Source organism: Bos taurus, chromosome 2 (genome assembly GCF_002263795.3).
Source record: "Bos taurus isolate L1 Dominette 01449 registration number 42190680 breed Hereford chromosome 2, ARS-UCD2.0, whole genome shotgun sequence".
NCBI classification, from domain to species: Eukaryota; Metazoa; Chordata; class Mammalia; order Artiodactyla; family Bovidae; genus Bos; species Bos taurus.
In genome coordinates this window covers 44,536,641-44,549,181 of record NC_037329.1, presented here as the reverse complement: position 1 = coordinate 44,549,181, position 12,541 = coordinate 44,536,641, and the positions used below count along the sequence as shown (strand labels likewise).

The following is a 12,541-nucleotide window of genomic DNA, read 5'->3' as shown; positions in this document are numbered from 1 at the left end:
CAGTTACTGAGCAATCACTATATGTCAGACACTATTATGAGTGCTTCAAAGTATTGCTGCTGCTGCTAAGTCGCTTCAGTCGTGTCCGACTCTGTGCGACCCCATAGACAGTGGCCCACCAGGCTCCCCCGTCCTTGGGATTCTCCAGGCAAGAACACTGGAGTGGGTTGCCATTTCATTCTCCGATGCATGAAAGGGAAAAGTGAAAGTGAATTCGCTTAGTCATGTCCGACTCTTAGCAACCCCATGGTCTGCAGCCTACTAGGCCCCTCCATCCATGGGATTTTCCAGGCAAGAGTACTGGAGTGGGGTGCCATTGCCTTCTCCAAAGTATGAGGTCAATTCATATGAAACCGCTGAGTTCTTTAGTCAAAAATAGTTGAATAGATGCAATTATAACTTCATTTAATCCTTTTAACATCTCTATGATGTTGATATTAGTATTATCACATATTTCAAATGGGAAAAATAAGGCACAGTAGGGTGGCAATCATTATTGCCAAGGTTGCCTGGCAAGTGGAAATTAGGTCACATGGTCCCCAAGAGTACTGAAGGTAGCTGAGGTAGGAAAAAGTCATATGTGTGGTCTTGGAGACAGACAAGAAAGGTGCATGTTTCAGGAATGGAAAACAAGGTTGATGGTTCAAATCAGAAGATGACAACAAAAGGCCTGTGGACAAGTCTCCACTCTAAGTGTCTTAGGGCCAGTTTCTCTTTCCTATATTTGGATAACACAGGAACATTTGGACAACATGGGGAGAGAGAGAAACTGATTGACTATGGTTTTAGAGATAAAAATAAGAAAGAAGAGACAGCTGGATACATAAGATAAAAAATAAAGAATTTGAAGAAAAGGAATGAAGGTGGCTTAAAGATTTGGAGCTGGGCCTTGGTAGGATAATTGATTTGACTGCTGGTAAATTTTTAAAATACTGTTAAATGAACTTCAAATAGTTATTCAGAACATTATACATATGCCTCCAGTGTAAGATCTTGTGTATAAAATGTGATTTCAGTCTAAAGTTTAATATAAAACTTTCATCTTTGATTTGTGTTTATGGAGAATGTCATAAAAATGTGGAGGATTAAAAATCACATTGTACTGGCTCCTAAATGTTCCCTGAGAATTTCGTACAGATTCTTCATGATATTTCACTTCTACTTATAAACAACTTAGAAGCGATTTACACATAGACTTCACCTATGTTCACCTTAGTGTTTTTCACCCCATTTTAATATTTTAAAATAGAGTTTTTAGCACACGAATTTAAAAGCAAATCAAACCAAAGCAAAATTCTTGAAAAATCCTTTCCCAATTTGTTGTATAGAGTAGAAAACCCACAAGGAACTAGAAGGAGCTGTACCTCGCTGGCAATTTCTCTGGAGGCTTTGGCATGCTTGATTTCAATGGCATCTGCTCTCAAGTCATAGCCTTTCTGCTTGGCCTCATCCCAGTCTTTCTGGTAGAGTTTCTGTTGAGGGAAAACACAAGTTTGCTTATAAGAACTGCAAATCAGTGGACAGACTCACAGTAGTTATACTATGAATCATAAAGCACACTGTACATGATGGCAGCTTAAGAAAAAACAGTCACTTCTGAGATCTTCTTTCAATTATTGCCTATTTATTTTATGGAGCACGGGGTACTTGTGATTATAATTTTAAGGCTAAACATCTAAATCTACTATTGCTTGGATTATCTGCATCCATCACAATGTGGTACAATGTGAAACTATCCCCTTACACATGGGAACTAAGAATCAACTGCGAACCTAGAAAACCTTCATCCAGCTACCACATAAGACTAGGTAAGATTTTTTTCCTAATGTTGCCCTTTGACTTTTCAAAGGACTCTGCTAAAGGGATGTGACATACCTATCCTTCACTCTCCACATAATTAAAAGTTTTGGTTTTTCTTATGGCCTTGAAATGTCAAACAAGAAAGTTCTGGATTAATCCAAAACCTATAAATACAATAGAGACACATACTTCCTTGTGTAAGAGGCTCTTAACTAGGGAGTTCATTATTCTCAATTAGTATACGATGAAACTGAGCTATGGGCATTGGACGTAGGGCAATGACTTCCACGTTGAAAGGAGGACATCAGTAAGATTCAGGTATCCCAACTCTCACAGTGCAGGGACCCAGACGTGTATCTAATGTTTGAAGGAGAATTTCCATTCATATTGCCTTGGGAAAGGTAGCTAAATAGATCGTATCTGGCACCCCAAGCTATAAACACTTCTAAGGTGGGTAATTCGTCCATTATAACACATTCCATATGCTGACAGATACTGTCCTTCAAAGACCTTTATACTCCATTATTATGCCTCTTACATTGCTGATTTGCATGGCATTGATTTGAGCCTGCAGTATGAGTGGTGTGTCAGAAGGAATGCTTATGTTGGTTTTATCTTTATTCCAGGCTTCTTGATACAGTTTCTGTGGAGAGAAGGAAAATATTATTTTAATACAGTGACAGATATTTGAAACTTAAGCCTTCGCAACTATTTAACCTGGAAAAATGTTTTGTGCTATGTTTGCAATGGTTAGTTTCTTGTGTCAACTTGACTAGGCCGCAGTACCCAGGTATTTGGTCAAATATTATTCTAGCTGTTTCTGTGAAGGTAATTTTTAGAACAGATTAACATTCATACCAGCAGATTTTGGGTAAAGTAGATTACCCTCTGTGATATGGGAGGTGGGGGGCTTCATCCCATCGATGAAGGTTTTAAGAGAAAAAAGACTGACCTCTCCTGGGCAAGGGTAATCCTGCCAGCCAACTGCCTTGGACCTGTCTTCCTGGGTCTCCAGCCAGTTGGCCTATCTTGCAAACTTTGGCCATGCCAGCCTCCACAATCATGTGAGTCAATTCCATAAAATAAACCTCTGTCTCATACATGCCATTTAGCTCCGTTTCTCTGGAGGACCCTGACTAATGCAGTATTCTACCATTTAATGTGCAGCATTAAGCCATACGTTTTGTAATAGGTATTTGCTTTCCAGCAGTGTCGTGTAGTGACAGTTTTCATTTTAGTGCTTCCAAATTTGTGTGTGAGACAGCGGAGAGGCACACTGGCATTTGTCACAGCTCTACTTGGCACGTGCCTTCACTAAACTAGCCAAGAGATTCTTAGAGTTGCTCCCATCACTTGAGGTCTTTGAAGAGACACAATCCATTTGCTCTGTTGGGGTGGCATCTTCCGAAGAGAAAGCCCCACAAGAGGGGAGCCTGAAAGTAGGATGGTTCTTACCTCGCTCATTTGCAGAGAATTGGCTTTTGCCAGGACGACCTCTGGCGTGTCGACAATGGATGTAAATGTCAAGGCTTCTGGGCGAGTCCTGTAGCGTCTTTCATTGATCAGGTCTTGAGCATTCTTCACCCTGTTCATTTCCACTGAGCCTTCTGGCATCCAGCCGATGCCACGCAGCCACTCCAGGTCTGATTTGTACACATTCTACAGAGACATTAGACACAAAAATTGTTCCAAGTGTTAGACACAGCATCCCTGAATTGAAAAGTTCATGGGGTTGAGGGGTTCAAAAGCACAAGAGATGGTGGTTCTAAAAAAGTAGGACCTGAGATTTTACGTGACTCAGGGGTTTTAATATCCAGAGCAATTTTTCAATTTTCAATATCCAGGGGAAAATAATTTTTTTTTAAATAAGGGCTTTATTTATTCATTCATTTAGCCACATGACATGTGGAACTTCCCCAACCAGTGGATCAAACCTGTGTCCCCTGCACTGGTAGCACAGAGTTTCAACCAGGGAAATCCATGTTAAAGAATAATTTTTTATGCTAGGCATGAATAGGAATAAAATGGTAATAATGCTAAATTTCATGATTTGATATTACAAAGAAATCGTATAACTGAAAAAATATAAAAATATTTTGTTGAATCTCATTCCATTTTCATCCCATAATAACTGACCCAAGGAAACTCTGTTCAGTGTTTTGGATATAGTACAATTGTGGCAGTTATTTAATATTCAGATAATTTATGTTAATCTAAAATATATTTTCATTGCCAGACAGTACAAAGGATGTAAAAAAAATAATCTGGATTCTAGGCTAGGGAAAGAGGATATGACCTAAGCAGAGTTCTTTATCTAACGTTCTTTGATTCCCATAATGTAACTCCTAAACAGAGGTTTTAACAATGTGAATGGTGCCCCCTGAGGTGGTGCCGTGAACAACCCATGGGTCACTCCACAGAGGCACTTTCTGGACAATAACAAATCTATGCCCTCCCATTCTGCCTTTCCCCAAGTTCACATTACTTACATCACTCTGCAGGTCATAGGCCTTCCTGGCTTGGATAATGTCGTTTTGATCAGGTAAGCATGTCCAGTGATGCAGGTAATTTCGATAATCAATGTCACTGACCAGAGTCTGACATTTCTTGGCCAGCAAGATGCCTAACATGTCCACTGGGCTACTGAACTTGGTTTTCCACTTCTGGAACTCCTTCTTGTACTCCCTCTCACTTTGAATCCTCCCTGCATTCATGGCGCACATAATCCTGGGGTCATCCTCAACACTTCGGGCTCCAATGTGGTGGCCTTTGTGTTTCTCATATGCTTCTTTGTATTTGTACTAAAACATGAGAGATACAAGTTTAGAAGCCTGATTTTAATACCATATGCATGCTGACAATCACAGACAATAATGGAAAGCCACAAGAAATGGACAAGAGTTTTACACTGCAAATATTTTGATATCTCTGAACAATTTTAAACTAATGTTTTGTGCTATCATAAAGGTAACTATAATCATATATCTTCACTGCTGAAAACTTTTTATGCAACAACTCTGACTACAATTTCAAAATGTGTTTTTCTTCTCTGGGACAGCAAAAGGAAACAACAAGAGGAAGCAATTAGCAAGTGTGGCCCACCAGCTGCACTACAGTTGTTCAGCAAGGTGAGCCCAAGGGGGTTAGACAGACAGCACTTACATCACTGGCAATGTCCCTCGAGGCCTTGGCGCTTTTGATGGAAATAGCATCAGCTCTCAGATCATAGTCCTTCATCTTTGATTCATCCCATCCCTTGGTGTAAAGTTTCTAGGTGGAGAATAATATACAACAGAAAAAGAAAGGTGTTGTAGAAAGTTAATAGGCCAGTTCTAGTAAGGAAGGTGGTAAGGTGGTAACAGGATTTTAACTAGTTCTAGACTAAAGGCTGAAACAACAATGAGGAAATCTCTTACATGGCTGATATTGGCAGAATTGCTCTTGGCCAGCAAGATTTCCGGGGTGTCTGGCATCACATGGATGGAGGTTTTGTCAGCATCCCAGGCTTCCGTATATAAATGCTAGGGGGGAAGTAAGGTAAACGCCTTTGTTAAAGCCAATACATTGCAGTTATTATCAAATTTATTTTATTTAGCTGTAAGATAACCTTTTAAAGTTTATTTGGAGGCGAGGGAAGCAAAAGGGGAAAGAGTAAGTCATGGCCATGTTTAAACAGACACATAACAGTTTTATAGCCAATGGAAAACAACATCATGATCTCAATTATTAATTCTTTTTATTCTGTGACTCTCAGGCTCTCTCATAGAACCTTCAAGGATGGAGCTTGGCTGTAGAACTATGATATAGTAGAAATCCCTAGATTTCAGAGACAATCCCAAGGTCAAACCCAGCTCCTCTATGTCTAAGCTGAGTGATCTTCAGAAAGGTATATAAGGCCTCACACTTGTCATTTTTTTGAGGGGGGAGGATAATCATACCCAATTCAAGTTTTTTAAAAAACTTTATGCTTGTCTCTTTCTTTTTGCTGAGGTGAAATTGGTATTTAACTTTATTGAGTATTTTTTGGAGAGATCAACCATAACATATGTATAGTGCCTGAGTCATGGAAGGAACTCAACAAATTTTATGATGTTTCCTATTGTTATTTTCACAGTGGGTGCTCTGTTGATGAGTATGGTATAGAATAAGCTTTCTGGAGTTTTAATACCCCAAACTTTGCAGTTTGCTATCTGAGAGCCAATTTCGTACTCTGCACTGAGCACACAATTTCATTGCCCTGATATTTGGAAGACATTCAGGCAGGTGTGGGAGAACTCAGAAAAGTTCAATTCAACTTCAAATGTTCATATTAAGGGCCTACCTACTGGATGAAGAAATTAGCCGAATATCAATAAGCAGACTGCCAGAATTCTGGAGGAAAGCAGCAATTATCTATTTTGTGTAATAAAACTGAAGGCAGCAGTAACAGCTCACTTTCCAAAGTGGGATTTCCACAAGCAACTAATTTGAGATGTGCACCGACACTGCCATGCACAGTGTTTCTCAGACTTCTGAGCAAAATGTGAACAGCTGTATGTTTTTTACATGATGGATAAAGAGACACCAATGGCTTGAGTCAGCTCTGCTGAGGAGAACGTGCAGACAAAAGTATTGCATTTGTGGACGTCTCCAGGTCACTGCTCAGAAGAATGTGTGCTTTACCCCCAGAGAACTTGTTTTAGGCTGTGCTTCCCCATGCACACAGAAATGTGGGGTCAGGGTTAAGAAGAGCATGCAGGTCCAGCTAGGATTCGAGCTTTATTGAAGGCCTGCATAAGAATCAGGCCCATCACCTACCTCTCCTTTCTCTGGAAACCCTCCAGGACATTTCTCACTTTATGAGCCCAGGATGAGGAAGGTATGACTCAGGCAACTGGCCACAGCTGAAGACTCACCTTGCTCACGTTCAGGGCATTATTCTTTGCTAGGACAATCTCTGGGGTGTCTGTAATGCTTGTGAACTTGAGCTGGACTGCAGGCTGGCGGTACTTCCTTTCACTCAGGATTTCTCCGGCTCTCTTCGCATGCTCGACCCCCACAGAGTCAATGGGCACCCACCCAATGCCTCTTAGCCACTCAAGATCAGCCTTGTAAATAGCCTGAAAACGAAATAATGTCAAATATTTGTAGAAATTACCTCCACAACCTGATGTTTCATGATTTAGCATAGACAGATGGCGTGTAATTTTGCATCTCACTTGTGTAAATTTCTGAAAAGACACAGTACTGTTTTACTTTGATGCAGAACATCTAGTTCAACACTTTGTCCCTGAAGGTAGTCAATTCCTACTGTTTTAAAGACCTATGAAATCTCTAATAATACGTGATTTCATTGATACAAAACCACTTTAAGAAAATTTCTGCCTGCCTCCCAATACAAAGTGTTTATTCTCTGATTTGATTGCCCATACCTGTCTGTATGGGAATACTTTTCTGTTAGAATACGATTTCTTCCTATCTCTTTGAGCAGTGGCCTTCACAGCCATTGTGCAACATAAAGAAAGGATGAACACTACTGCATGTTGAACCAATGTATTTTCTGGGGACAACAAATAAGGGATCATTTTTCACATGATTCTATACTCATACTTCTAAGCCAAAGAGCATATATACTTTTACTTTTATTTAGCTTATCCTCAGTCTCCTTTCTTGTGTTGTAGTTTAAGAAAAAAATATATTTTGTCCTGCTTTCACATTTCTTCTTTCAATTTAAAGAATTGGCTATGAAGAATTTCTCTTATAAGTAACAGTTACAGTTCTTTTTGTTTTTATGGCTTTTTGAGAAACTATTTTTTAAAACGCCACTACTTTTATCATTCTCTCAAAAGGAACTACTTATCAGAGCCTCATCAAGAAAACAAGGTGCTACTATACCAATAAGGTAGTATTTGAGTCCCAAGGACAATCTATAAACTTTTGTGCATAAAATTAGCTATAAGGGTATATTGTACAATGCTAGAAATAAAGCCAACATTTTACAATAACTATAAATGGAGCATGTTTTAAAATTGTGAAACATTGTATTGTGCACCTGTAACATATAATACACAATACACTTCAGTAAAAACTAATATATATATTAGTACCTCACGGATTTAGTTTTTTCTCCTGATACTCTAATTTTATTTTTAATTTTTAAAAACTGAAGTATAGTTGATTTACAATGTTGTATTAGTTTCAGGTATATAGCAGTGATTCAGTTATATAACTGAATATAGATATATATATATATTCTTTTTCAGATTCTTTTCCATTTTAGGTCATTATAAGATAATATAGCTCCTTGTGCTATATAGTATGGCCTTGCTGTTCATCTATTTTCTGTAGTGTGTATCTGTTAGTCCCCAGCTCCTAATTTATCCTTTCCCTTCCTTAGTTTAATACTTTTGATAACCATTTTCCAATGTGATTGGTTTCTTCCGAAACCAATGTGTATAATGGATGTAATTTTATGCTTTTCACGATATTGTCCTGAGAAGTTTTCCACAGGTTTCACAAGACTGCCAAAAGATTCCATGGCACACAAAAAAGTTAGAATCCCTTCTTGAAACCTTGCGAAGAATATTAAATCCACTCACATCACTCTGAAGGTCATAAGCCTTCCGAGCCTGAATGATGTCATTCTGATCAGGCAGACAGGTCCATTCATGAAGCAGATTCTTGTAGTCTATGTCGCTTACAAGGATCTGACACTTCTTGGCCTGCACCAGCCCCATCATGTCCACTGGGCTACTAAACTTGGTCTTCCACTTCTCAAAGTCTTTCTTGTACTCCAGGTCACTCTGGAGCTTGCCCGCGTGGATGGACCACATCATCTTGGGATCATCCTTAATATTTCGGGCCCCAATGTGGTGGCCGAGCTGTTTGCGGTACCCTTCCTTGTACTTGTACTGAAGAAAAGAATAAAGATATAAGTCTAATGATAGGGAAATCTTATTTATATCATATTTCATAGTTTCATAGATGTATTATTTCTTTTGATTTTCCCCACCACTAATGTAAGAGAAAAAGATTAATATTATATCAACTCAATTTTATAAAATAGAAAACTGAAGCCTCCACGAGTCAAGTGATTTGTTCAAGGTCACACCCTAAGCAGGTGGCAGGGCTAAGACTAAAATGGGGAGCTTCTGATTCCAAATATTTTTCCCATCAACTAAACTATACTGCCTCATTTACATTTGTTTAACAAGTAAGGTAAAAATATTTTGTATAATTTAAAAGAGAATCTACTTAAAGATGTGACTTTTTCTAAAAAAGTTTTGATATTATGAATGTTTTAGAATACTTCCCTTGTAATTAGAATTTATAGTAAATTCCATAGTCAAGCATATGAGCTATGTTTAGAAAGTTTCACCAGGAAATACCTCCCTTATTTGCCTGTCAATGTCATTGAACTTTTAACCAAGAGAGAGTAAATGCCTTGGGTTAACACTCTATTTTAAAAAAGTGTTACTCAAAAATAACACTTTATAGTCCATTTTACCATGAGATGGTCATAGTGTGGGCTTCTCCAGCTTAGTAGCCAGAAACAGTTTTGATAAAGGAAGAAATGAACCGTATGTCTAAGGTCTGGGACACTTCCAGAAGAAGGAAAGTCCGGATTTGAATCCTAAGGAGCCCTGGTACAGCACGAGGGTACTGGACACCCTCAGGAGAGGTTTCTCATGAGATGTGAAGGACTAGAGAAGAGAGAAAAGTGGGTGCTGAGTAAAAGCTTTGCTTACTTCTCCACTTGCTTTTGTGTCCAGTTATCAGAGAAGGCAATGGCAACCCACTCCAGTACTCTTGCCTGGAAAATCCCACGGATGGAGGAGCCTGGTAGGCTACAGTCCATGGGGTCACTAAGAGAAGGGCACGACTGAGTGACTTCACTTTCACTTTTCACTTTCATGCATTGGAGAAGGAAATGGCAACCCACTCCAGTGTTCTTGCCTGGAGAATCCCAGGGACGGGGGAGCCTGGTGGGCTGCCATCTATGGGGTCGCACAGAGTGGGACACGACTGAAGCGACTTAGCAGCAGCAGCATAAGCATCTTGGTAGGAGAACCTTACTAAAGGTCAACAAAGGATTAAACAAAACTCTAAAATGAACCCATAATTAACATTTTCTCTTAGTGTAAGAATAAATGGATAGTAGTAGGAAGGAGTTCACATTCACATTAGCTGATTTACATGTGCTATCAATGTCTTTAACAAAACTGTTTTTTCTTTATTACAAACATATGGGTCATCAGCTGCTCAACTTCTGAGGCTCAAAAATAGAAACGAATCACCAGTCCAGGTTCAATACAGGATGCTTGGGGCTGGTGCACTGGGATGACCCGGAGGGATGGTACGGGGAGGGAGGTGGGAGGGGGGTTCAGGATGGGGAACACGTGTACGCCCGTGGCGGATTCATGTTGATGTGTGGCAGAACCAATACAACATTGTAAAGTAAAAATAAATTAAAAAAAAAAAAAAAAAGAACCTGAGCGGTGGGGGGGCGGGGGGGAATAGGAGCCCATTTTTAGTGGTCATAAAATACTTATTTTTAAAGTGTAACTGCATCTTTGACAGATTAATGGGTATTGAACATAGTATCTTTTGTTTTCTTTTTCATTCGCAACTTTGTACATGGGGGAATCATTAAAGGAGATTGGGACTTTCAGGCTAAATTTCTGGCAAGAAAAGCTGTAAAAGCTGCCATCTGTAAACATCTTTGAGTAAGAAATGCATCTTCCAAAAATATCAACTTACATCACTAGCAATCTCTCTTGATGCCTTGGCTGCTTGGATTGGAATGGCATCCAAACGCAAGTCATAACCTTCCTTCCTGGACTCTTCCAAAGCAAGTTTATAGAGTTTCTGTAGAAAAGAGAATTAATCCATCAGTGCTCCTTTTGTAAAAACTGAAGCTATTTATTATTAAGCTTTATCTGTCCTCATTTAAACTACAGAAACAGATCCACAAAGTTAAGTATTAGTGTGGGTTTGTAGAAAACTATGTTTCATAGGTGCTCAAGGATTTTAAGGCACATGGTTTAAACTTTTTTATTGATTAGCAAATTACAAAAGTTTTCAGGGAGGAATCAGTATCTGGTTGCTAAAACTGTTTTGCCGAACAAGCACATGCAAAAAAGTCCCAACTGCTTATTATCACAATTTTAATATAAAAGAAAGGCCATCTTAATGACAAAGAAGGAGAAAAATAAGTATGGTTGTTTCTAAATTGAATATATTTGGATTTAAGAACAACTCAATGTGTTGTTCTTGTTTTTTTCCCATTTTTGCCATGGACTATCATCACAGACTATGATCAATCTGTAGATTAGGGTTTCAAAATCACCACTCTAATGAAAAAGTTGGTTCTGAAAGAGATGCATAGGAAAATGCTTGCAAATGACATTAATTGGTAACCAGAACACAATGAAGCAGCAAAAGAATACACAGTACAGAAACTCACTGTGTTCTAAACCCAGTGTCAACCTGCTAAATAGTTGCTGGATAAAATAATGACTTGATGACCACACTGCCCTTAGGGGCATATAAGGCTTTAGTAGTATAATCCCTTTGGGGATACTTCTCCATAAGTATTTCACTCCATGATGTCATCTTCATAAAAGGCTGGTCTGTTTTGTGGACCCACCACACAGCCCACAATTGAATCAAGAAAATTATTTCTTGAATCAAAGGAGAACTATCTGTTTTAGTGACAATATTGGCTTGCAGTGCATACAATAAATTGGTTAAAACATTTCACCAAGGGAACTGTTACAGTAGCTCATTTTTGCCTCTCTCTTCATGATAAGATTGGCAGGTTACTCACATCACTGTAGTTGATTCGGTTGAGCTTGGCTAGCATGATTTCTGGTGTATCAGGCATGACATGGATTGTTTTCTTGTCATTGTCCCAGGCTTCAGTATATAAGCGCTATGAAACAAAAAGATGAGAAAAATTATTTTAGAGTTCACATTTTTTTGATTATGTGCTAGTTACCTCTCCTTTGTACAAAGTAGAAATAAAACTAATGAAGTTGCATAAATTCCTACTTTTCAAGTAGATAAATTACTATTTCCCAAAGAATTTAGCTTACTGTTTCATTGACTCTTTTTACTGTTTCTCATGAAAACTTTTTTTAACAGTGCTAAAAGGTATGATTGGGTTGCAGTTTTTAATACCTATAATTGTGAAATACTTGCAGCACATGGTATTTTTAACAGCTTAATATTCTGAAGTATTACTAAGTATGGTGTTATCATGGGAAAATCACTTTTAAAGGTATCATAAATCCTATAGGAATCTTCAAAATGTAGTAACATGTCAGAGTTTTTACTCTGTTCTATGATAAATTCTTATACGTGACGCTGAGGAGTGAAGACTCACCTTATTCATGTTTATAGCATTGTTCTTTGCCAGCACCTGCTCCGGGGAATCAGTTACGCTGGTAAATTTCAGTGTGTCTGGACGCTGGCGGTAGATGTTGTCACTCAGTATCTCTCCGGCCCTCTTGGCTTTAAGTACTTCCACAGAGCCAATTGGAACCCAGCCAATGCCTTTCAACCATTCAAGGTCTGACTTATATAAATTCTGCAAATCAACCAACAAGAAACACAGTTATGATAATAATTAGTTTTTTCAGATTCAGAGTCACAAAATGGATCATACTGTGAGAGAAACACAAAAAGCACTGAACAGGTAAAGCTGCCATCTCAATTAATCACTCATTCATAAGCCTTATTGACTCCTGAGTACATTTTT

At 38.7% G+C, this 12,541-nt stretch overlaps 1 protein-coding gene across 19 annotated transcripts in view; it reads right to left on the bottom strand.

Annotated features, from left to right (window-relative positions):
* The window catches only part of NEB (nebulin), a 219,190-nt gene that overhangs the window by 103,060 nt on the left and 103,589 nt on the right, over positions 1 to 12,541 (bottom strand). For all 19 annotated transcript variants that reach the window (XM_024980659.2, XM_024980560.2, XM_024980573.2 and 16 more), the window contains exons 74-84: positions 12,167 to 12,370; positions 11,609 to 11,713; positions 10,540 to 10,647; positions 8,379 to 8,690; positions 6,696 to 6,899; positions 5,217 to 5,321; positions 4,963 to 5,070; positions 4,290 to 4,601; positions 3,256 to 3,459; positions 2,339 to 2,443; positions 1,365 to 1,472 (exon numbers count right to left, since the gene is read on the bottom strand). In XM_024980659.2, coding sequence (XP_024836427.1) covers positions 1,365 to 1,472; positions 2,339 to 2,443; positions 3,256 to 3,459; positions 4,290 to 4,601; positions 4,963 to 5,070; positions 5,217 to 5,321; positions 6,696 to 6,899; positions 8,379 to 8,690; positions 10,540 to 10,647; positions 11,609 to 11,713; positions 12,167 to 12,370 — 1,875 coding nt within the window. The remainder of the gene's footprint in view (positions 1 to 1,364; positions 1,473 to 2,338; positions 2,444 to 3,255; positions 3,460 to 4,289; positions 4,602 to 4,962; positions 5,071 to 5,216; positions 5,322 to 6,695; positions 6,900 to 8,378; positions 8,691 to 10,539; positions 10,648 to 11,608; positions 11,714 to 12,166; positions 12,371 to 12,541) is intronic.